Below are 26,437 nucleotides of genomic sequence, written 5' to 3'. Positions count from 1 at the left end.
TTTACACTTATAGAAATAAACAAGCATACTTACGGATCTTCACACTTTTTTTTTACGATACTTTTCTCAGAAAATATCGGATTTTCTGGTGGTTTGCAAAACAATACAAAACATTATTTTTCAAACATTGCTTATGAACTCACCAACATTTCATATGTTGACGTTTTTCAAAATACTTGTATTCTCAGGTAACAGGTAAACCGAGGGAAAAATGTACTCAGTGATGACTTGCTGTTTGTTTAACTATTATCGAACAATTTATTTTTGGGGATGTAATGTTTAAAACAATGTACTAAATGTAAACTCTACCAGTTATACTATCTCAATGCATGGTGATGAATGATGTTATGTTTCATGTATATTTAATGTAATGGTATTCAATTGAGTCACAACAGCCCTCGGACGTTTCCGCCGTCTGGTTCGGGGGTGTGACATAACTCAACAGCCTGCCAACTGCCTCGGAAATACATGTATACTTGCTGCCCAATGACATATATACCCTTTAGTTTCAAAAAAAAAGTTCTTTCCACAAGGGCAAAATGGGAAAAGCGATGAGAAATCTGACCTGGATAACCCAGAAGACCCCATTCATGAACCTGCCCAGCCTCTTTCTTTTTCCTCCACTGTCCCTATTGATTTGAACAACAATCCAAACACCTCTGTCAACTCAAAGAAACGACCCAAGCACACCTACCCCTTGGGGCTGTTGTACCGATCTCACTCTCTCCCATTTCTTTCGAAGCGACGAAGTGGGGAAGAAGTACCGATGACCTAAATGATTGTGTCGAGCCTCCATAGAGATTGAGTGGTTGAAAGAAGAAGCATTGGAGAGATAAAATAGAAGAAAACGTTAATAAGACAAATAAGTAAAATGCACCTGCCATCTCTTTTATTTAATGAGGTAAATGGTGCTTCTGAGATTTTAGTGAAGAATATGAAAGAAACATATTGCAGGTCTTATACTAACCTGATAAAGCAATAAAAGGATAAGAATAATTTGCCATTTCTGCTCTCCTTTGATGCAGATGCTCTCCTTTGATGCAGATCTGCCATTGCTTTCACCTTCCCTACTGCCAAAGATTTATTAGTTCAGTTAATCAAAATGTAGATGTTAGTAATGGTAAAAATACTATAACCTACCTTTAAAAGAACACAAAAATAATATACAAATGTTAGTTTGACAATTGTAGATTTTGAGTACTTAGTTTTCATTTCAAAGTTGTTTTTAATAGAAGGGTAAAATGGTAAGTTTTCTAATTAGCAGATCTGTTCAACAATCTTACCAACATGATTGCATCATTCAGCCAGTTATTGGGACAAACCTCTTAATGATGCAGACCTCTTATACTTTGTTTAGGTTTTGGACATTCGTTTTGTTAAATATTGGAATATGATTATAATTGTAAATACTTGTGATGTTTAATTTTATGATTGAAAAAGAAGAGACTTACCCTATTTATGAGTAGCAGATCTTCAAAAGTATTCCTAGTGATAGATTATAACCCAACAACACCACGCAAATAGTCTCCACCAAAATATGCCAATCGAGTTGCAGATACTTTAGCTTTATATTGAGCAGAAGATACACATAAATGATCAGATAAAAAAAAATGCAAGTTAAACAGATGTATTTTCGTTTATTCTATAATGAATTCGCTACTTTAATTGAAGAAATTTATAATTACCTTTGTTGAAGTCTTAATATTTATGTTAGCCCACAAAAAGTTATATCTAAAGAATCATGTTTTATATGTATCTAAAACCAACCGAAAATGCAATTTTTATTAATCAGATAAAGAAGTGGACTATTGAATTAAACCCAAACCTAATCTAAATTGATAGAAATTACCAGCAGCATACTAAAAAATTAAAATCAAATAACCAAGAAACATGAATAACCAAAACGAAACTACTTCTAAAAGGAAGCAAACGACCAATTTAAAGCCTAAATTATACAACTTAAAAAGAAAAAGAGTGGTTGGGTTTTACCTGAGAAGCTTTCTACTGGAAAGTGCAGGTTGAATTTCCATTACTCAGTTAACTTGAATAAGTTGTAGATGGCGAAGTTAACACTTGGCTTTGGTCTTCGACTAATCAATTGGCATTAACAACTGGAAGGGAATATTGACCTGCGCCAATAGTGAAGAGAAATACATGATTATCGTACAAAGGAAATATTGATATGCAGTTGTAAACATTACCTATTGACAACACACAGAATAAGAGAAGAAGGGTCACACCTGCAACATACAGTAGAAAGAAGATGGTGAAATTAGGAAGGAAGATAGAAAACAATAGAAGCGGTGGAGGAACAAATGGAGGAACTCTTTAGCAGGGAAAGTGTTACATACCTGGAGCAAAATCAATGGGAGTGGTGGAAGAAATATATGTTTGAGACCTCCAAAAAGCAAGTCGTGAGCTTTTTTCCACTGTGAAGTACCTCCTATATATAAACAAACTCCATCCATCATGTTCTACGGTAATATTTCAACAAACTCACAATCAAATTGGGTGAACAATCAAGGCTAAAACACAAAAACTCTCATCACAAATTAATTCGCTGAAAAAATAAACTAAATCATTCTCTCGGCATACCAAAATTTCAAGCCTTTGACCACAGATGGCGGTGAGGAAGATAGAGCGATGCTTTAACTGAAGGCAGAGATTTAATCGAAACATAGAATTAGAGTACTCATCCTCAAATCAGTAAAGGGGAATCGAAAGATCTTACTTATTTCGGAGGCGTTCTTCACCAACAGGAGGAATCGGGCGGAGCCAGTAAATTGAAAAACGAAGGACTCTCTTCCAGAGAAGTCGAAGGACTCTCCAACCTTGGAATACAGAGCAGATAAGAAAAAATGGATAGAGTGTCGGTGGAAAAACGAAGCATCGGACACGTATCGCTTTGGAATACAGAAGGTAGACACGTATCTAAGCGAGTGAACTGGAGATGATTTCGATTGTTCTTCGTCGTGAAGGTTTTGAATGTTCAAAATTCCTTATGGGTGCCGACAACGAAGGAAAGCATCTGCAAAATTTAGGGATTGAAATTAGGGCTAGAAATCATAGAAATCGAGATAGAAAGTGAAGTTTAGAGAGCGAAAAAGAAACACGTTGCAAGAAAAACAATCGATTAGCTTTAGAATATAACCGGTCGTCATCTAAAAAAAGGAGCCAGAAGCAACCTCAACGCCGATTGAATCACATATGATGCTCTGTCGGGTTCTTCTGCACCGGTAACAAAGCTAGAGAGAGAGAGTGTGTGAGAGAGAGAGAGACCCGATAAAAGCATTGAGAATCAGTCTGGGAAAGGAAGAAAGTGGATGTAGAAGCTCCTGGGAGAGGCGGTGAGCGGTGAGAATGACCAATCAAATAAAAGAACTGTTATAATTTTTTACAATCTTAATAATAATTAGATGGAATCAACTGCTCCTATTGGCGCTAATTCAGGACTTTTTTTGACTTACAACTTATAAATATAGTACCGAAAAAGATAGATTATATTGATAATTATTAGATATATGGATGTTTGTAAGTTTTTTTATATCTTCTTTGATTTTGTTGATTAGCTCCTCGTATTTCTTCTCCATATCTTGCATGGCCCTCATTGCCAGGTAGTTATCGTAGCATGGTTTGCAGTCCATCCCCGTTATAAGCTCGTTTTTGTATTTTTGATGCTCCCAACATTCCTCTTGTGAGTTTTTTTATTGATACTTTCTCAGTCTCATAGTGATCAATGACGTTCCTCAGTATGTGCTCCATTTGTTGTGGTTTCATATTTTGTGAGATTTTATTTCTGGAATATAGAGTGTTGAAGAGTGATGATGCTTCTTAAATATACAAGTCTGCATTTAAGTTGGTTGTTGTGTGTTTAATGCAGGTGTTATTTCTGGAGGAGTAATGATATATGATGGAACGTATTGGTGGCGTTTGAGATTCTAGAGGATTTACTTTTTCTGTATATTTCATTTTGTTAGTATAATATATAACAATGTATGAAAACGTTCATTAAAGGTGTAAAAAGATTTTTTTTATTGAAGCACAATAATGTAAAGTTACATTATTAAAACATTACACGTGTTATACGAAAAAAAAAGTCGAAGTAAATGCCTACTTCACTGGAAGATTATCTGAAAATTTGTTTAATGTTGCGATGCCTTCGTTGATTTCTTCCTCTAATGCGACAACTACGGTGTTTGCTTTTGTGTTAAAAACATCTTCATTGTCCAAAATTTGTGCAGAGACTGCGTAGTTTAGAAAGTGTGGGGTTTGTGTTAGTGTTTTTGCTAGGTTTCCTTGTTGTTTTGATGTTGCGCTTCAGTGTACGAATGGTCTTCATCATTTGAGTTTTGTGACGGACTATGGTGTTGATCTTTGGGTAGTTTTCTATAAAGTGTGTTTGTGTTTGAGGTACATTATGTAATTTATAGAGTGCTTTTAAGAAAATTTGTAATATTAGCTGACACGTGTTGCAGAAAATGTGTGATGAGTAATCTCCTAATTAATTACGTGTTTTTCATATGTGCAAGTGTACTTGGAGGTTAGGCCTTCGAAATTTAATTGACTTTGGTTGTTTTAATATTTAGACGTATTTTAATAGATGAAGTTATTTTATTTATAAATAATATGTTGTAACGGTTACACTTCTTGTTTACATTGTCGTATATACATAACACATGTAATATTTGAAGTCTACGAAATCGTTAATAGATAAAGTTATTTTATTTATGAACATTGTAACGGTTACACTTCCTGTTTACATTGTTGTATATACATAACACGTCTAATATTTTAATACTAGGAAATCGGGTCTTCAGTCGGAGGGTGTGTCTTTCATGCCACGTTTGTACTTGCCAATTCTTTTGTGGATTGTTCCCAACATGAAGGAGACGTTGTCCTGTATGGACTGATCTTCTGTTTTTGCTTTCTCAAAGATGTTATGCAGTGTTTGAACATCTACATCGTCGGGGTGATTCGCTATGTATAATACGATATTTTCGTCGATGCAGAAACTCTCTTCTAGTCGAGATTGGATTGCTTCAAGTATATCACCGATTTCCCTAAGGAAATCCGATCATGATGGTCAAACCTTTGTTGTAATCGCTGTTATTCATTCTGAGTATATTGTTTTTAATGTCGTGGTTATGGCATTTATTTATAGAAGAGACAATGTATGTGTGTGGTGGATTGAGTGATAGTATTAGAGTTGGATGTATGATAATTTTTCGTAGCTATAGCATGGCTTAGTATGCAGCATGCGTTGTCAAGTTGTTTGTTAAACAACGTGGCCAGGTATGATTTTCGTGTGTAAAAATTATATATATGATTTATTTAAATCGTGGATAAGGGTCAATAGTGGACAGATAATGACTATTTTTGTTTTTAATAAAAATAACGATTTATATAATGTTTTAAAAGTATGATATATTTCCAAGATAACAGTGAATTATAGATAGGGAGGAGTTTAATTCTTAGCTGTGTGCAGATGTGTTTAATGGTGTGTTGATGTCTATGTGGTAGTCATAGACTTTGCAGGTAATCATGACATATGGAAGGTTAAATAGAAATTATGAAAGACTGTGATGTTTTGATAGCAGAGGGGTTGTGATAAAAATTATATTTGTTTTTAATATCAAAAAGGTTAGGATCGTTGAACTTTTTAAGTCAGGAGTTATACTATGTTGAAGGTCAATATATTTGTTACGCTTAAAGGTTGTATTAAATTAAAACATAGGGAAAGAAGGCCGATGTAAAAAGTAAAGCAAATAATCATCCTCTGTAAAGATATTCCATTTTTAATATTTTAATAAACGAAATCGTAAATTTTATTTGAAAATTTGTCATCTTTCTTATTTAAATTAAAGTTAATATACGACGATAGGTGATAGATTAATGAACATATGTTACTTATATTTACTATCATAAAAAGCCAAATACCACAAAGTCTGAGACTAAAAAACATGTTTTCTGGACTTTAGTTTATACATATTATGCAAAACTGATAATGTCATCATTATCAACGTCGGAGGGGAGATGGATCATTCTATCTTGCGTGCACTTTTACGCTTTGTATTTGATGTGTCTGCAATAGTAAATTTCCACATATAATTATATACGTATTTGTTAACAAAAATGTAAGAGGTTACTTTGTAGTGTATGCAGATAATAGAGAAATATTTACCTTGGCTTTCAAATGGTAATGACCTTCTGACGTTTGCTCTACTGTGTTGAGGAACTGAAGAACAGTCTTTCTCGTTGTCTTTTGATGGAGATCGATGATGTGGTGCTGGTGTTGTTGGGTATGCTGTTTCCTGTGGGTTACTTTTTTCGATATCTGTAATCATAAAGCGAATGTTCGTATCTGTCGATGTGTTTGTGATACGAAGTTTCATTTTTTTGGCTATTCCTTGTACAGTAGTGGCAATTGCAGGTAGTTGTCCTCTACAGTTTATGTCATCGTCTGGTATAAGTTTATCAGCTGTAGAACCGAATAAGTCTTGTGCTGCGTTATCGGAGAGCAAAGCAACTATAGAATTATTTTCGTCTGCAAGTGTTGCACTAAGCTTGAACCTGGGGTTTTGCATAGTAAATGTAGGTATAAAATCTATGATTTGGTTAAATATTTGTTAACATAAAAGTTATATATTTAGACTTACGTTATAGTTGGTGCATTGATTATACCATCTGAAGGACAGAACCAACTTTTCCCCTGTTTAAAAGCTGGGATCTTGCAATTTGGACATTGAACTTGGTACCAACAATCAGAAAATACATACGCAGTTATGACAGCTTTTGTAGTGAAACTTTTGTTCTGCATAATAGATATGTTGTCATAATCTACATAATTTAAATTGCATTAATAAAAAAATATACCAGGAGTTCAGGATGACCTCTTTGTAATATGTCTCCTAATGGTGTTGGGATGTCGAAAAATATAGAGGAGTCACTAAACGTACGAAAACTGTACAATCGGGAAATTATATTAATCAGTAACGAAATATTTAAAATGTTTTTATATGCGTTAAAATACCTGTCCGTTAGAAGCGGTGTTTCTGGAATTGGTGGATTGATGTATAGGTGACTTGCACTGCTTATTCCATGTCTTAGGGAACCTTTAAATTACCAATTATACATAACATGAATGTAAAAAATATATTTGTTACAAGTTAATAGATGATATCAGAATAGTAAAAAAAAAAAAGTATACCATCATAGGTTGAAATCTTTATACTAGTTATCGCAACAACAACGGGAGCAACAGTATTTTCCAAACCAACAGCATCAAACTTTGAAGGTATGTTCGTGCATTCTTTCCATAAGCTTATTGCAATATCCTCGCCTCTAATGTTGGTATCTATAAAGCGTGTTAAAACCTTATGAAAATAATTATAAAAATACCTTACTTACAATTCATTCTTTAATATTAGTAATAGATATGGTTCTTTGTTTTTCTTCGTACACCTAATAAGTTTGCTGAAGACACCAATAAAATCTGCAAATGGAATTTAGTGGTTTACAAAAGTTATTAACGATTTATGTAAGTGTTTACTTTAAAAACGTGAATGCTGTATAAGTAAATGATAACCTGCATGTCGATCCACGTAATTTGCGATTTGTTTTTTAGTTATGAAAGTAAACCAGCATGCAGGAATTGTATGTGTGTCTTGGATAGATGTAATTGATGATGCCATTCCAGCAGCTATGTAGACCTCATTATCCAGCCATTTCTGATATCGGTCTGGAATTCCGCATGCATATTTTTCAATCGTATAACATTTACTGGGAATTAGGACAGATTGTAAATATCCTTGGTCTTTTCGCTGACCCAAAATTTGAACAACATCACCCTTATAAAAATATTATGAATAAATTAGTATAAACTTGTGACAGAATAAGGAAAAATAAAATAATGGTATAACTTACATTTCTATCAACAGCTAAGAACCATGTTTCCTGAGTCCTTACTTGTGGAGTCCTCATTCGCAATATTCGAAGCTGCAAACATGAATGAAACTCATATCTTGCATCTATATACAGACCCCATACTAAAAATGTATATGTTGCATAAACTAAAGTATAGTTGTAGACCTGTATTGCTGTTCCTGGACATCCATAATGTAGATTGGAAACTGTTGTTACTGTTTGGGACATGGTTAAAACTAGATAAGAAAAAAGTTAATACAACATTATTTTTTATTACATCTAAAAAGTTAACGTAATATGGTACAATAAAATGAATCAGATACAAGAAAAAAACAGAAACATTGTATATATGTTTAACCTCTGAGTTATTTATTTTTTGTAAGAAGTCTTTGAAAACAACATTTTTTGTAATGTTGTTTGTCGTTTTATCATCAGAATGCATAAGTATTTTAACTGCTTCTGGAGATGTGGCACGTGACAATGCAACATAAAGCTGGCCGTGTGTGAAAACAGGTTCCGGCAAATATATTCCAATTCTCGTTAAAGACTGACCTTGACTTTTGTTAATAGTCATACCATAACAAACATTAACAGGAAATTGCTTTCTTATGAATGTAAAAGGTATATCAGGAGCTTTATGAATAAATCTAATACGAGGCAGAAAAACCTTCTTCCCAATGCTGGTTCCAGTAATAATTGATGCCTCAATCACATTTGATAACAACTGTGAGACCATTAATCGTGTACCATTACACAAACCTTCTTTCTGATTTATATTTCGAATTAGCATTATAGGTGTGTTAATTTTTAATAAAAGTGAATGTGCAGGTATGCTTGGAAATGTAAGTCCATTAAGATATTCCAATGGATAAAATGTATTAACCTCTGTAGTCTGCTTCCCGTTAAATTCAATGCTGTCAGCACTCTCGTAAATCTTTGAAACCCCAGGAATTTTACGCATAACAATATCATTTATGTGTTGTATTGTTTCGTTTTTGGGACAAACTATTGCCCTGCCAGATAACATGCTTGTTGAGACATTGGTTTGAAAGATATCTCCATAAACAAAATTTATAAGGGAATCTAACCCGTTTTCCGATGGAGGTATAAGGAGTGACTTAGGGATTTCAATCCATTTAGTATTTATCCTATCAACAGTATCCATATTACCAATCCTACCATCTCCAACCTGAACCAGCCATGTCGCAAAATCTGATGCATTTAACTCTATTTTCGATGACATAGATGAATCCTTAAGTCTCATGTTGGCACTTAGTTTACATAATTTGAAATAGGGCCATAGATAGGAATTGGGTAGAGTCAGAGAAACTATCTCAGACGGTGTAGATTTGGGGGACACTGGCAATGTCTGTCGGAAGTCTCCTCCTAACAACATAGACATACCACCAAAAGTTTTTGCTTCACAGTCAAGTATATCTTTTAAAGAACGATCTAGACATTCAAAACAACGTCTGTCACTCATTGGCGCCTCATCCCATATGATAATAGAAGTTTGCTTTAGCAACTCAGCAAGCATTGTGTGTTTTCTTATATTGCATGCGGTTTTTTCTGAAAAGTCTATTGGAATATTAAACCTGGAATGAGCTGTCCTTCCTGATGGAAGAAGCAAAGAAGCAATTCCTGAGGCAGCAACAGCTAGTGCTATTTTTCCTCTTGAACGGAAATAAGCAAGCAATGTATTCCACAAGAAAGTTTTGCCGGTTCCTCCATGACCATAAACAAATATAAGCACTTGCTGTTGTGTTTCCTCTGCAGAGCGAATGTCATTGTACACCTGCAGTTGTGCATTATTCAGTAGTGGCAACATATGGTCATGAGTAGAAATAAGAGCTACCTTATTATAAGAAGTTTCTTCTAGGAAGAGACGATTTTTTAACAGTGTGATGTTGCTATCTGTTAGTTTTGGTAGATGAAAGTCCAAAATAGATCGTGGTGGAGTAGACGACCTTAGTATGTGATCTAATTCAAATAAGACCAATTGCTATATATGACTATCATCTATATTCAACTCAATAGTAGGATTTGATGACCGCATCCTATAAACTAAGTCATCACTCATTTTTCTCCATCCAATGTCCCACAAACACATGGGATCATTAACATCACATAAAAGCAGAAGATAACAGAAAAGAGACCGCAACTGAGATGAAGTCGCCCACTCAGAAGCTTGCACAAAAGCATCCATCCATTCTTTGTCATCTCCAATCAACCCTAATGCATTGCATGCACTACGGAAATCATCGTACATTACATCTGACACAGTGCGAAGCTCTTCATATGACTTACAACCTTTTTGGTGGGACAGCAACATCCTCAAGAAAAACAACTCTCCACCAGTTGGGTGGACAAATATAAGTCTACCAAGTGCACGGGAGTTTGAACGCCTTCTTCTTTTCCAACATTTTTCCCTGTCATCCCACCAATATTTCGTGGGGTAAGAGGCGTATGTAAGTTCGCGACCGGTTGAATCCCATCTATTCTTTTCAAACCAACCTAACAGCAAACTACTACCAAAGGTGGGATTTTCGACTACCTCTTTGATTTGAGTATTTTCTTTAAAGAATACCGACTGCATATTCGGCAAATGGACAGGAAGAATAATAACAGGGGGATCACGCTCATGAATAGGAAAATCAAGTATCCGCCATGCAGCGTCATGGGGACAGAGAAAACGCCCATCAATATAATTTTTTATCTCGTCAACAACTATACATTGTCCATAGACAGACGTATCAGCACATTGAGTATCTTTCTGAACAACAAATCTGACCCGTTCCATTCCCTTTGATACATACTTGAACAGGTACTTAATCATCATATTCCACCCGCAATACTCAACATTAATATGTGCGTTGAAACGAATGGACAACCTCTTATTATACGGAACTATGTATCTGTTATCTATCTGTATACCACTCTGCAACATATGAAGTGAACTTGAATTTCTTTTATAATGAGCGTAGCCGTCCCTATCAAAAAACGTAGTAGAGACAAACGACTTAGGAAATTTTTTCTTGCAGTTTCCATCCTTCATACAGGGCGCCTTAGAATTCAGCAAACCACATGGTCCGTGGACCATACACCTGGTAACAATTTCATATAACAGTGGCTCTGAAACAGGATCAGGCAACTCGGCAGTAATGTAATCATCAACTTTTGAAGGATCTTTTATCTTATGTGAGTCTTCAACCCATATAAGTATATGACAATGAGACAACCCTCTCTTTTGAAATTCAATGGTATACAGATCTACAAAAAAAAATATATACATACATATATATATATATATATATATATATATATATATATATATATATATAAATGTTAGAATAAAAAAATACACAATTGTTATATAAATCAGCAAGACATAAGTTAGAAAGGAACTTACATGCTGAAACAGGGCCAAAAGTCTTATCAGATTTCAGATATGCAATGAATGCAGTGACTTTCATATGAAATACCCGTGAAATTATATCAGCTCTACTACCAACATCAGTTTGATGATGGGAATTCATATAACGTGTGATTTCTGGCCATCCAACATTGCACGTAAAAGTTATAAAGTACTGTGGATTCCCGTATTCCCGGCAGATAGAAAGAGCATCCTGATAGTGACTGTACATGTATCTTGGACCACCAACAAAAGATGGAGGCAAAAAAACACGCTTACCAACAGAACGACTTTCAGTATCACCACGTGAAAGTGCATCATAAATGCCACTAACATACGCTGATCTGAGTTGGCTCTGATTGTGTTCACAGAAATCAAGCCTTGACAATTCAATGCATGCATATGTATCCACCAGATACTGTTGAAACAGTCTACAAGAATTTAACAAAAGAGACCATACACCATTCCTTGCATGTATCTGATAACTATAATACATATTGATAGTAAGATTTCTAACCTTACTGCTTCTCTCATCATGAAGTTTTAAACGCGGAGACCAACCTGTTTCACCATACGGAAAAAGGACAGGATACTGCAAAGCCATATAGCTAGGATGAAGTTTGCTAATCCTGCGTGGAACACCACTCCTGGAATGTATAACTATGTCGTATGTACTGCCTATTGCGTCTTCACCAACAACAGTACAACCCAAAGTACCATGAGCTGGAGGTCCATATAAACGGTCAGGGACATTATTAAACAAACAAACCGCATAGTCAACCAAACTGTTTTCAACAGCAAGGTCTTTCGCAGTCTTAAAAGTCCTTACATACTCATTATGAATATTGAAAACACCCATAAGAGTTTCAACAATCATTGGATCTAAAGACTGAGCGTCTTTCCTTTCAACTGCAGACAACCTATTTTGTAATTCATGTTCTGTATCTACAATATAAAGCTATAAAAATCTAGGTCCTTTTTCATCAGGTATATCAAAGGCACCTATCCAATGACAAACCTGACCAGAAACCTTGAACACATAAGGACCAGCCGTTTTATTAACATCCTCATCAACTTTACCTCCAAAAAAGGTCATACTGAAGATATTATTATAACCCCTAATATTTTTTATAAAAGGGGGGAAATCATAAAGAGTCGCTAACAACTGAGGAGGTGCAAGCGAATACGGCAAGACTACAGAGCCAGACCTACAACAACGGCTATAAGCAGGACACTGTGGACGTGATAAATACTTAACCCTTTCATCAAACCAGAACAGAGCAGAACACGAAACACAAACAAAATTGCAATCACCAATATCATCATAAGCAGGCAAAATAGGCAAAGACGGTATCTCAGGAGGTAAAATACCAGCTAAACGTCTAGATAAGGGACGCTTGCAAGACAAAACTCCAGACATCAAATAAGCACATAGCAGCAATTATAGATACCTAAACTAAAAAAAAAAAACAAAAACAAAAACACCCAACAACAAAAGAACATATAATCGCAAGATACCGGCAAACAGAAATTCAAAAGCGGCAATTAGAAAGCAAAATTAGAACGCAAGATGTAGCAAGAAGCCGACGTCTACTTAAAGTGATATACCGACAAACAGAAATCCAAAAGCGCGAATTAGAAAGCAAAATTAGAACGCAAGATGTACCAAGAAGCCGATGTCTATCTACAATCACTTTAAGTCCATCTAGAATAACTTTAAGTCGGTTCTTTTAGGCATTAAGGCGGCCAAGGATAAAAAAAATATCCGGTGGCAAATGCATAAACCAAGGAAAAAAGGGGCATAAATGAGAAATAAAAGTAACTCTAAAGCAAGCAGCCCGTGGCAAAAGGAGTAATTGAAGAAAACTTAAGTGGTAGAAATTAGGGATGAACAAATGGACCGGGGAACCGGACGGAACCGGTACCGGAACCGGAACCGGCACCGGAACCGGAACTCGATGGAACCGGTCGGGCCGGGACCGGGACGTTATTTTTGTAGATTTTTGGAACCGGGAACCGGTAGGAACCGGAACCGATATAACCGGAACCGGTAGAACCGGCAAAAACCGGAACCGTATGATGCTATTTTTCAAGGACCGGTTCCAATATTTGAAGACACGACAAGAACCGGTAGGAACCGGGAACCGGTAGAACCGGACCGATAGAACCGCCGGGCCGGTTCGGTCCTTTTGCTCATCCCTAATAGAAATGAGAAAGCAAAAAAATTCCTGTTCACAACCCTTTTAAAGATTAATAGTATATATAATAATAATAATAATAATAATAATAATAATAAAATTATAGGTACACTCCAGTTAACACAGAGGAAAATAATGAATAGTAGAGATGGCCCCAAATTTTGACAATATGTCAATAAAACCGGGAAAAACATGTGAAGTGGACTAAAAGACAGGCTCTTTGCTACTTCGTTCCTTCATAAATAATGAAATAAGTTTAGGGATTCAAAAGACCAATCCTCCTAAGGTATTTGTGTTATTTCCCCTTTTTCTTTCTTTATCTCATGCTTTTTAGCTTTTATAAACATAAAGGCTAAACACTGAAGAGTAATGTTTTCAAAATTGGATTAAGCCTAGTTTTGAATTCAGTTAGGACCTGGAAGGCTGGAACATTCTCTTTTGATTATTATCTTGATCCTTAGTTATGTTTGGTGCATTTGGTTGTAGATATGAGATAAGGATACTACCTCTTTTCTTCCTACCTTTGCAGATAACAAACTTTATCACAAACTTACTTTAAAGATGGTGAAGCCAGTGATGTTACATTAATGCATGGTAGTGTGTGATTTGTGAGATTCTTGGTCGTATCCTCTGCCTTGCTTTGAATTTAATCATTGATTAAATTGTATCTTTTAAATGTATTTTCTTAGTTCTATGTTTTTTAAATACTTAGGTACACATTTGTAATTGTATTGGACATTTTTTATGTATATATTAGACAATTGGTATGTTAATATGTATTACTTTTGCAGTTGAGTATTAGTATTATTACCCGATTAATTTAATGAGTTTTTTCTGCATTTTGTATACAAAAAAACTAGAATCTTTCTTATAAATTAAATCATTTAGTGACGGTCAGTGTCGGTCGGAAAATACGGTCAAACCTGGTCAAAGAACGTTCCATCGGTAATACGTCACAATCCGTCGTAAATCTATCACAATAATTACCCATTTATGACAGAATACCACCGATGGTTTGTAGTGTTTTTCATCCACATTTTGAGGAAATCCTTTGAATCCTAAGCAACAAGAGCCTCTTCTCCTTGACCGAAGACCTCTTGAAATTGATCGGTTCAGCCTTATTTTCCGGTGGGGTTTTTACGGAAATCGTTGATTTGGTCACTTTTTACCACATTTTTTGTATAGATGTTCCTAAATCTCGCTTCTCGCTTCAGCTTATAAAAGTAGAAATCATAATTAATTATCAAGTAAACAAAAACTTCTTCTCCTTCTCCCTATATATACCTATATGGCTATATATATTATATCCCCACCCCACAGAGAAAACTAAGCAATATTATAGATCATGGCGGAGCCCCACACTCCCCGTAATACCATCACCACGAAGCTTCCATGGGAGATACTATTTTTACAGATACTTCCAAGGCTGCCGGTCAAAGCTCTACCCAATGCAATGTGTGTTTGCAAGAAATGGTACTTGTACCTCAAATCGGGAGCTTTTGCCAGCACGTACCATCACCACGTGGTTAGCAACGATGATCATCAAAACCACCACAAATATCTGGTTGTATCTACCACCCAACGACATATGCATAGCATCGACTGTGAAACACCTAAAGATGGTTTGATGGTGGCCCGTAATTTACCATTTTTTTTACCATTTAGGGGAAACATGTCGATCTTAACATCTTTGCATGGACTATTATGCATAGGCACAATCCAGCCCCAAAATCCTGGAGAATATTATGATCTTATTTTATGGAATCCTTTGACAGGTGACTATAAGATGTTGTCTGAACCTAAAAAGGGTTGTTATCACAAAGAATGTTACAAGATCTCTGAAGGTATATTCGGGTTGTATTATATCTCTTCTGATGACGACTACAGGCTTTTACGTGTAACCCATAATCTCAATATTTATATATACTCCTTGAAATCCAACTCATGGAGAATGGTTGAGTCAACAGCGGACTTCCAACAAAGGGCTTCCAAATGGACTTCGCGTGGAAGTTACTGGGAGCAGCCAAGTCATATTCTATTGAATGAAAAACTCAATTTCTTAAAACAAGTGGATAGAGGAGGAACCTTTATTTTCTCATATTCAGTTATGAGGTTTGACACGAAGACGGAAAAGTTCACAGAGATATCAATTCCCTCATTCGGTAACCAAATGACAAACTGTTTGGGTTTCATGGTTCTAGGAGGGCGCATCCACTTCTGTGTGGCCATTCTCATTGAGGAAGAAAATTATATGACAAATCGACGATATTATGAAATAATCGAGCTGTGGAGGATGGATGGAGATGGATATTGGACGAAGGTGTTAACTTATGGCCCGATGTCGTTTTTTCTTTGGGGTCGATCGATACTGCACTGGATGAGGAATGGAAATTTGCTCATACGACATCTAGACAGTGTTTACCTGTTAGATATGAAGAAGCATACCAAAGAAATGATCTTTACATGTCAAAGCATGGATTCCAAAATCCCTCCAACAGGGAAATACGTCGAAACTACCGTGTCACCCAATCAACGCCACGTATATGTATGAAGTAACATCTCCATCATACTATTTAAACCTCAATATTTTTTGTTTTATATATATATATATATATATATATATATATATATATATATATATATATATATATATATATATATATATATATATATATATATATATATATATATATATATATATATATATATATATATATATATATATATATATATATATATATATATATTTGCAGCTAAACCCCCCCCCCCCCCCAAAAAAAAAAAAAAAAAAAAAAACTCATCAAAACCGAACCGTATTAAAATCGCAAATTTTGGTTTTTCACTTTAAATAACCGCAAATGTGGTTTGCGGTTCAGTTTGGTCTGAAAAACATACCGAACCACACCGTGCTCACCCCTATAGGATCCGGTTCCGGTAAGGAGTCAAAAAATAGTGAGGACTACTTAGGTGTAACGCTTTCGAATGTGACGCACGTCAGTGGTAATTAATACGGAATCGATAATTAAAATACGTGCGACGAATATCCATGGAATACCATATAAGTAGGGTTTATTAATTTTTTTCCGTTTTTTTCGTTATTTTTAAATATTATTATTATTATTATTTTTATATTAAGTTTTTTTCTTAAACACATATATACTCGGTTTTCAGAGTTTTTTTTGGTTTTCTTTATACTCGTGTTTTTATTTTTATTTTTTCTTATTTTTATTTTTTATATTTGTTGCTTTTTTTACATTTTTTTTGATATTTTAAACAAAATATGAGTTTGATTTTTTAATGTTTAACAATTATAAAACTCTTAAATAATAAAAATATTAAGGATCATAATATCCATTCATACTATTTTTGAATCTTATTATTTCTTGATTATAAAATTTTTGAATTAAATTATTTTGAATCATAGTATTTTGGATAATATCATTTTTGAATTATATGATTTTGGATCAATAATATATTCAATTAAAAAAAGTATTTGTTCAAAAAAAATTTGGATTAATATATATTTTGAATCATTTAATTTTAAATCATAAAATATAGAATTAATTTTCATAAAATATTTGAATCAAAATATGTTTACATAATAACAAATTAAGGATCATAAAAATGTTGAATCATAACTTTTAATGAATCATAAATATTTTGAATTATCTCATTTTAGATCATATTATGTTCAATATTTTTTTAAAAATATTTATAATCTTTTACAATAACTTTTGGTATCTAAACAACCTTATTTAAAAAAAAAAAAAATCTTTTCAAAATTTCATAATTTATGATATCTAACAAACCTTTAAAATGATTTTTAATTAGGAGAAAGAAATTTTTCACGTCTTATTTTTATAAAAATTTAAAATCATTTAAACAAAATGTTTGTATCCTGAACACTATATTTTTAAATTTTTTTACAAACTTATTAAAATAGAATTAAGAAGAGCCCTATTATTGCTTTTTTGAATTTTGATAAAAAATCCATTATATTTTATAAAAACAAATATTTCTTAACATTAAAATATGAAAAATTCAAAAAATTATTTTTTCAAAGTCACTAATATGTTGAGTAGAAGTAACCCTTATTTGCAGAAAATTTGTTCTATGATGTTTTATAAAATTCAAAGTTAAATAAATATTTTTTTTTCAAAATTTCATGATTGAGCTTATGTTGTAGATATTTAAAGTTTAAGGGCTTTGGTTTTTTTTTTCAGATTATATTTTTCAAAGAAAAAAAAGTTATTGTAAAAAATGATATTTGAAAAAACAAAAAAACTCATTAATCCATACGATGACACGTGTCCGCGTGTCACACCCAACATAGTGGAAACACCAGACTGAGTGACGTAGGGATAATTGGATCTCGGCAATGAGATATATTGAACAATACACAAAAATGTAACATAAAATATAATTTTATTTATTATATTATAAACGTTACATTGTTTTGATAAACCAAACATATATTTTAAACATAGTTAAACATAGAACAAACAGAAATAACTTCCAGCATTCTTCCATGACGACTCCCACTCATTCGAGTCTTTCTTTCACACTTATATCCCTGAGAATACATGTATTTTGAAAATGTCAACATAATGTTGGTGAGTTCACAGGTTTTATAAAGTTTTTGATTTAAAATCTTTTTATCTCTTAAAAGTCTTTCATTTAAGATATTTTATCGATCCTAACTTACCATGTGTTTTAGGATTTTTAACTGTTTCATTATAATTTGTTTTAGGATATTTTTATCAATCCTAATCTATTATAATATTCACTACTCGAAGGCGTCCCTCTGGGTAGTTGATTACCTTAAGATTTTCGGGTAGTATTACCATGAGCCCCTATAATGGACACTACAGACTATAATCTCCCCACACGACGGTTCATCATGCGTCGAAAATAATTTAAATTAAGGAATTGTATCCTAACAGGATTATAGCTTCCAATCGCAGGTGGAGATGTTAAACCCTGTATAGATCTATACATATCTTTCTGGATCTCGCAAGATAAACGATTATAGGTCGAGGTAGCCGAATTTAATCAAGGCTAAATGATGAATAATAAAGCTCACTAACGCATTAACCTGAGTTGTTTTTAAATATTTTAAACTTTAACCTTTTAATAAAATTGTTTACCATAATTATATTATATATCTTTTATTATATATATGATAATTATTTACTTATTTCCCTAATAATTGTCTTATATATATATATATATATATATATATATATATATATATATATATATATATATATATATATATATCTTTTAACCATATATACCCTAATTATGATTATTTTAAAAAACAGAATATTCAGGCAAAGTAACAACTAAGTACAATGCATATCCATATATTTGACCAACATTACTTCTAGGTACTAAGTTACGCTAGAAATTTGTCCATCATAACATCTAGGTGTAATCATTTATGTTTCTATTGGGTATCATAAGTTTTAGGCATAGTATCATAACTTAGAAATAGGCAGTGTATATGTGGGTATACTATCCTAATATATCATGCTTTATAAAACTATCAATATTTGAAATATTTGATAAACCATTTGATAAGCATGTATCCCCCCCCCCCTCCCTAAACCATTTAAAATAGTAAAATAGGGCCGTGAAACTCACCAGGAGTTATTGAAACCGCCGATGTTGGGTAGAATCGGGCTTGGGATTTCGACGACTGCTTCATGATCACAGCACTTCGAGATAGAGAGTGAGAGAGACTTGTGATGGGTGTGCAAACTGAGGCTTCACTATCCTCTATTTATAGTTGAGTTTTAGAGGCGCGTGTAGCGCAAATATCTTTGCTTGTTGTGCATGAACATTGTGGCTTCATCAAGAATAGTCCATGTTTCACTCCCCCACTTGGCCATGTCACTCACAATCTACTCGAATTTGGTTTCAGGTGCGTGTCGGGCATAGCGCGCACCTCACGTGCACTTAATGATTTTTAGAAAAATCATATATCTTTCGTGCAAGCTCCCATGTAAGCCCTCTTTATATCTATGTAACGATGTAAACTAGTACTACAACTTCCCTATAGGTTGCATTCGCTAGTTTTGACTTTTATTTTTAAGCTTAATGGGGGTAAGGTTAAATGATTTTTAAAAAAATCATTTCTCTCTCATAAAGATCCCGTTTTAAGCATTATTTATCTCAAAGTTCTAATATTAAGGAGTACTACGATTCTCTTTTTGACGTCACAAGCAAACACGCAACCAATCTCTTATATAATACCATTTTGACGTAAGTAATTTTAATTATGCGGTTCATTTTTACTTTTAACTAAATCTATAACTCCTCCAATCGGAGTCCGATTTTTATAAATTTTATATCTTTGAGATCACATTAACAAGTACTTTCTAACTATATTAATCGTTTTAAAAGTCGGTACACGTTTTTGGATGCTTATTTTTTATCATATATGTCGATTTAAGTCTAAATGTAACAACATATTTTATTATATTATGGAATAAATACATTTATTTTCTTACTCTTTCCTAACGGTTATCGGTGACAGAACTTTCTCGGTTGTTACACCGCAAGTCTGCTCCAGGGAGATGGCGACGCGTGTTTTGTGCATGCATTTCGTTCCAGCAACAAACCGCCATTTCTTTATACAATTTTGACCCCCAAACATTTGCACTCTAATTGGAAAATGATCCTAGCTTTATTTATTTATAGAAAATGCCATTGGATGATATTTTTGTTTATTTATTAATTTTGATTCATCTCAACCACCCATTTAAACCAATATACGCCAAGATTTATCCTCGCAGTCCTCACTATTTTTCGACTCCTCGCCCGATCCTAATATATATATATATATATATATATATATATATATATATATATATATATATATATATATAGTTGAGTTTTTATTTAAAGATTAATTTCAAGAACATAATATTTTAGCAACGGAAGACTTTAAAATTAGAATAAACATAAAACTAGTTTATACCCACCATTGATCTCCTTGCAAAGTTTGGAAAGAAAAACAACAATCAAAGAGGAAGAAGATGAAGAAAACAACATTTGTTGTATTTGAGTCCTCAAGGGGAGGCTTGGAAGTTGTATAAGAATGTGGAAACTTTGAGACACCAACATAAAACCAACTTGATATAGATGCTAGTACATTCACTATTAACTCTTAAGCTTAATGTTCATAACCAATATGAACTTCAAGAGAGAAAAAAAATAAGAAAGTGTTCTTGAAAAGATAAAAAAAAAAAAAAAGAGAGAATCCACACACACATACAACTTACATTTTTGGAGTGTTAGGAAAGAAAGAATGAAAGCCTTTATATAAAGCATAATCTTTAACCATAAGTCCTTAACAGTTTAAGCAAATTATTTCCCCTACACCTAACTGTCTCCCGTACCTTCTATGACATGTATTCTTTTTATTATAGTAAGCAAAAGACCATAACTAGTCTAACTAGTTAGAGAAATTATATAAGAAAGTCAAAGTTTGATGAATCTTATATACTCTTTAATAAAATATAAAACTTAACTTTTGGGATAAACAAAAAAAGTCTTTCTAGTTTAAAAGATGTACATGACTTAATAAATCATATCATATGATATATTATGTTACTTGCTAATGAAAATTATAATTTCCAAGAAATAACTAATTTCCAATTAATTATAAGAGTTTATTTAATATTTATTAAAATCAATTTCTAATAAGTAACAAGTTGTTATTAGTGTGACCCATTACTATCATATGTTAATTAGAAATATCATTTTAGTATCACTCTTAAGCATACAAGATCTTTAAATCTCCCACTTGAACAAGACTGATATTAGATTGATATAGACAGTGGTGAACGTCTACCAGCATTTCACAACCCCCAACAACATACGACTTTGTGCCATTCTATCAACATCCAATTCCTAGAAGCTTAAATCTACAATTGGTGTATAAATTGAAGCTACAATTGGTGTATAAGGTAAGTTATCAGTTATGCCTTTTCCACAAACATCATCTGGTAAATGAGATACAGATCGCAATCAATCTCATCTGGTGTTCAACTTTTGGTAAGGCGTCTTAGATGTCTAACTCTCAACACATAAGAGGAACAAATCTCATCTTGACTACATAAGAGTCTTGCATAGTTTACACCACTTGAATATGGCCTTTATAATTACCTGGATAAGGATCAACATTTGACCATGTTAAAGCACAAAACTCCCTACATTTAAGACCCACTATGTGTATCAAGTGTTAAGGATACAAATATAGTACCTTTTAATCAAGTATCACTCATCACAATGATCCATGAGGTGATCTTGATGCGGGCCAGTTCAATACTAGTTCTCTGACAAGTACCTATGAAAGTTGGTTATAACTACTTTCCTACTTTCATCAGGTAGCTTGACCGCCTTACCCGTCATTGAAACACAGTGAGAGTCAACCAATCCAATTCATATTAGTCTACTTTATAATTACTCCCAAAATTATAATCAAGTATGAAACTTTACAATAATAAGATTATTCATCGATTAAACATGTTAATAAAGAACACAACAAGTATTGATGTGATGATCATATTTAAATATATCAAAACATTATATAATACTTGTTATTACATTGTTCCAATATCCAAATACTAAATCAAAATTAAAATCCCATTTCTAGAATAATAAAGTCTTATTATAGCTAATGTTTGACCATTCATGCTTAGCTCAAAATAAGGGCTTTATTAATGGGCCCGACTAAATTTATTTTGTGTGAGTTTTGTGAATACTACCATCTCTATATTTCACTTTACTCTAAGTATAATTAAATGTATTGGAGAATATGATTGATATTCTTTCATGACATAGAGTCTCTTAGCTTGGTTATGTATACTCTCGAAGTCAAAAAGATTTCTATGTGTGAGTTGTGTGAGTTTTGTGAATACTACCATCTCTATATTTCACTTTACTCTAAGTATAATTAAATATATTGGAGAATATGATTGGTATTCTTTCATGACATAGAGTCTCTTAGCTTGGTTAAGTATAGTCTCGAAATCAAAAAGATTTCTATGTGATCCTTGAATGGAAGAAATCAAGATAGTTTTTCAATGAACTCATTCATCCAATCATATTTGATTTCTACTTCTAAAGTAGTGTATCCTTCTTTTGTATAGATTGTGTACTTATGTTTTGCTTGGACCTCATTCCCAGAAAACTTACTCATCATTCCTTAATTAAGTCCTAATCCAATTATAATTCATAATTATCTTTATTGTTTAGAAGTCAGCATCTTGTGTAGTTCTTTACACAAAGATCCCTTTCTAAATTGATTATCTCACATACATTCTCTTAGTTCTTCTAAATTACTCTTAGAATGTTCCTATAGTCATCCGTTAACTTAACCATGTATTCATTTGGTATATTATGGTGTACTCATCGGATAATCATATACCTAGTCTTGTGCATAATATGACATAAATGATGGATTCATTTGCCAAGCAAATATAATCTAAATCAGTTCAGCTAATTTAAACCTATGATTTAGGTCCTTTTGCGGCTAGCTCAAAATAGTGCCATGTGACAATGCCAAGAATCTTCCAAAAGAATATTGTGTCTTAATCCCTTTCAAGATATTGCAAAAACATGTATAAAGACATAAAACTTTTAACATTCATCTTTGTCTATCTCTATAGATTTTACATTCCAAGAATGTGTCTTGTCCTTCCTAAGTCTTTCATCTTAGAAACACATTCTGAGTCAAGATAAAAGTCGTTTCATAATTAGAATGTAATTTCTCATGATTAAATATGTCTCATTCATACAAGATAAGGAATATCACTATTCTCCCACTAGTTCTTAGTAAACACACATGTTCCCTTCATTTTGATATAAAAATACATCTTCTATATTCATATTAAAATTATGATTCCAACCTTTGAGATGTTTTCTTTAAATCCAAAAGTGATTTCAAGATTTACACATTTTGTCAGCATAGCATGGATTAAGAAAACCTCCAGGCTAAGTTATATAGATATATGTTGGGTGTTTATTCAAAAAATTCTATTTCAAAAACGGTAAAAACGGCAACGGAAGCTTTATGATTTTTGAATAAAACTTAAACTTATTTTACCCACCAAGGATCTTTTGGAAGACATAGAAAGATTAAAACAACCATGGAAGAAAAGTGTTAAAACCTTTGAAGACTTTGGTTCTCATGGGATATTGGACGTTGATGAATTGTGTCAATAAGCTCTAAGTTAAGCTCTCTAGAAGTATCCACCAAAGGAAGAATAAAACCACCATAATATGCTAGTATAACACTTTTAATTTGTTTTTCATAAGCCTTAGAAATATATACCAAATATATGTTTAAAGCTGAACCAACAAAGGGACTTTTATCTAGCACCAATTGTAAGAGAAAGAAGTGGGAGCCTTCTTAATCATGTTTTTGAGCCTCAAAATGAAGAAGAAAATGATCCAAGAGAAATAGTTCCAATTCCTGCAACACTCTAAATTTTCAAGCAAAATTTTCATTTTTTAAATCACATAAAATATAGAATCTCATATCTCAAAATCCCAAATGTATAAATTATTCAAAACACAAGACCATAAAATGTTTGGTAATATCCCAGAATCCTCAAAAACATAATCTCAAACTAGTGTGTACAATCAAGCCGATGCCTTCCCGCGATCCTGAGAAGTACCTGAAACATATATCACACAACACTACAAGCACGAAGCTTAGTGAGTTCCCCAAAATACCATGCACAAATAATTAGCCACTCATGGCTATATCTCAATAAGGACCCTCCGGTCATGTGTCTCAGTGAGGATCCTCCAGTCTCACAGCTCGAGTCGGACCCTCCTGTATGGTATCTCAATGAAGACCCTCCGGTCTCACAACTCGGTTTGGAACCTCCGATCCTAACTCAATAAAGCACAAAAATAATGTACAGCATAAATCACAAAGACAAAATGCATGATATCACATAACTCAGTATAAGCACATAAGACCCTCCGGTCAATAACTCAAATAAGACCCTCCGGTCAATAACTCAAATAAGATCATCCGGTCACACAATATTACCACTCAGTTAAGTATAGTGAGAAGACTCACCTCGTAAGCCAAGAAAGTATGTCTCGTACTCAACGATCAGTCTCGACTCCACCTACATATGTCATAATCATCTCCAATTAACACTTTATAACAACAACTCAAAAGATTTTAAGCTAACCCCTTTACTAACTCTTGGAAAGGGTGAAAATACCATTTTACCCTTCCATGGTCTCCATAATCCATAACATGAACAAACCCTAAAAGTCAACAAAAATCAACACTCGAGTCAACAGTCCGTGTTGACCCAACTCGTCGAGTCCACCTATGCGACTCGTCGAGTCCCTCCTGTTCTCAGAAAATCAGGAAAACTCCAACTCAACTCGTTGAGTTGTCTCATCAACTCATCGAGTTTGCACGTGTTCAGACTATAGGGGAAAACCCTAACCGACCGTCGAGTTGGCTCGTCGAGTCCCTCTAGTCCATTTTCTCATTCAGACATTTATAAGCAGAACTAAGGCCCCATACTCAAGATCTAGCCTTCCAAGGCTGAAATATCACGTAAAGTTGCAAGCTTTACGTCCATGCATGGCATCTAGGGCTCAAAATGCCATAACAAGCTCTATAGAGGATTTAATACATGGAAGCTGGCCAATAGCTTGATAAAGCTTGAATCTTTAGGCCCAAGGGACCTAATCATGTCCAGATATTAAGTCTCAACTCCATGGCAAGCCCAAACAACATAAGGACCCAAACAAAGGATGGAAATGACCATAAACTCCCTAGGGAAGAGATCTAACCAAAAAATGATCAAGGCGATAAATTTTTACCTCCAAATAGTATCTAGCACTAAGATAACACCGGATCCAGGGGCTTCTTCTCGTTCCAACCCTTTTTCTCTTCAATTTTCTTCCAAAAATGCCCTAGACCATACAATATTATCCTTCCTCTCTCTCTCTCTCTCACAAAGATGAATACAGTTGGATTAGGATTTCTCTCAGTGTGTCAAAATGATAAGGGAGGTGGAAATGAAGGCTTAAGGTCCTTTAAATAGGGTACAAACCCTGAAAATTAGGGTTTTCACACTCAGCACCTACTCATCGAGTTGGGGTCCTCCAACTCATCGAGTAGACTCTAAAAATCATGTGGCTATCTCCATCTCTACTCAGCGAGTTGGGGCCTCCAACTCGTTGAGTCGCCTTGAAAAAATGAATATAACTTAATTAAATACTATACCTGGGACTCAGGATGTTACAATTCCCATGAATGCCATACTTTTATCTTTACTAGAAAGCATAAATAGGAGACACAAAAGGTGAAAGGAGTATGGCTATGTCTAGCATGCATGGGGGATATAATAAAGAAATGTAAAAGCATTTCTAGCCCATACATGTCCCTATTTCTATGGGGAGACAAAAGTAATACATGGAGTATCATACACATAAGTTCATGACTACATTATATATATATATATATATATATATATATATATATATATATATATATATATATATATATATATACACCAACTTTATATAAAAGGCTTTCAAATATATAAATTAATTCTATATATAACATATAGCTATATATATACTCTAACTAGTTTAGTAAGATATAAATATAACTTATAAATAATCATAGTTTGTGATATATTTCATAAGTTGTAATTTCTCCAATAAACATTATATCCATAAATAATAAATTCCCAATTACTAAAATATTATTTTTGTAAAATAATAATTTTCCAAGTAAATACAAGTGTTGATATATTTATTAATAATCAAATTATATTAATAAATAATCTACTGGTACTAACTTGCTATAAGGTGTGACCTAATAAGATCATATATTATTATCAATATC

General features: G+C 33.5%; 2 protein-coding genes and 1 long non-coding RNA gene across 22 annotated transcripts; 1 reads left to right on the top strand and 2 right to left on the bottom strand.

Moving 5' to 3' along the window:
- Positions 1-234: 234 nt before the first annotated feature.
- LOC111890043 (uncharacterized) lies at positions 235-3,354 on the bottom strand. Of its 8 annotated transcripts, none has more exons than XR_002849714.3 (10): positions 3,186-3,353; positions 2,732-3,028; positions 2,596-2,652; positions 2,352-2,443; positions 2,202-2,240; positions 1,990-2,129; positions 1,452-1,564; positions 968-1,070; positions 566-790; positions 235-479 (listed from the first exon to the last, which is right to left on the bottom strand). It is a non-coding gene; the product is annotated as an uncharacterized LOC111890043 (long non-coding RNA). The 8 variants fall into 8 exon arrangements; XR_002849713.3 differs by having other exon boundaries at positions 968-1,067; positions 3,186-3,352; XR_002849715.3 differs by having other exon boundaries at positions 566-1,070; positions 2,352-2,474; positions 3,186-3,354.
- Positions 3,355-5,885: 2,531 nt separating this feature from the next.
- Positions 5,886-13,117, bottom strand: LOC111890051 (uncharacterized). 13 transcript variants are annotated; one of them, XM_023886209.3, is made up of 12 exons: positions 9,779-9,927; positions 8,282-9,718; positions 8,089-8,159; positions 7,924-7,995; positions 7,586-7,847; positions 7,408-7,492; positions 7,208-7,341; positions 7,031-7,112; positions 6,874-6,961; positions 6,657-6,811; positions 6,182-6,570; positions 5,886-6,082 (listed from the first exon to the last, which is right to left on the bottom strand). In XM_023886209.3, the coding sequence occupies exons 3-12, from the start codon at positions 8,149-8,151 to the stop codon at positions 6,039-6,041; spliced, it is 1,374 nt and encodes a 457-aa protein (XP_023741977.1). In that variant the 5' UTR covers positions 8,152-8,159; positions 8,282-9,718; positions 9,779-9,927; the 3' UTR covers positions 5,886-6,038. The 13 variants fall into 13 exon arrangements, 7 of the variants coding, with proteins under 7 accessions (XP_023741977.1, XP_023741978.1, XP_023741981.1 ...); XM_023886210.3 differs by having other exon boundaries at positions 8,807-9,718; XM_023886213.3 differs by having other exon boundaries at positions 8,089-8,138; positions 8,807-9,718.
- Positions 13,118-14,811: 1,694 nt separating this feature from the next.
- Positions 14,812-16,084, top strand: LOC111877432 (uncharacterized). The gene is made up of 2 exons (XM_052769872.1): positions 14,812-15,377; positions 15,501-16,084. Exons 1-2 carry the CDS (start codon positions 14,879-14,881, stop codon positions 16,082-16,084), a joined length of 1,083 nt encoding a protein of 360 aa, XP_052625832.1. The 5' UTR covers positions 14,812-14,878.
- The last annotated feature ends 10,353 nt before the right edge of the window (positions 16,085-26,437 follow it).

Source organism: Lactuca sativa, chromosome 3 (assembly GCF_002870075.4).
Source record: "Lactuca sativa cultivar Salinas chromosome 3, Lsat_Salinas_v11, whole genome shotgun sequence".
Classification (NCBI taxonomy): Eukaryota; Viridiplantae; Streptophyta; class Magnoliopsida; order Asterales; family Asteraceae; genus Lactuca; species Lactuca sativa.
This window is presented reverse-complemented; position numbering and strand designations above follow the sequence as displayed.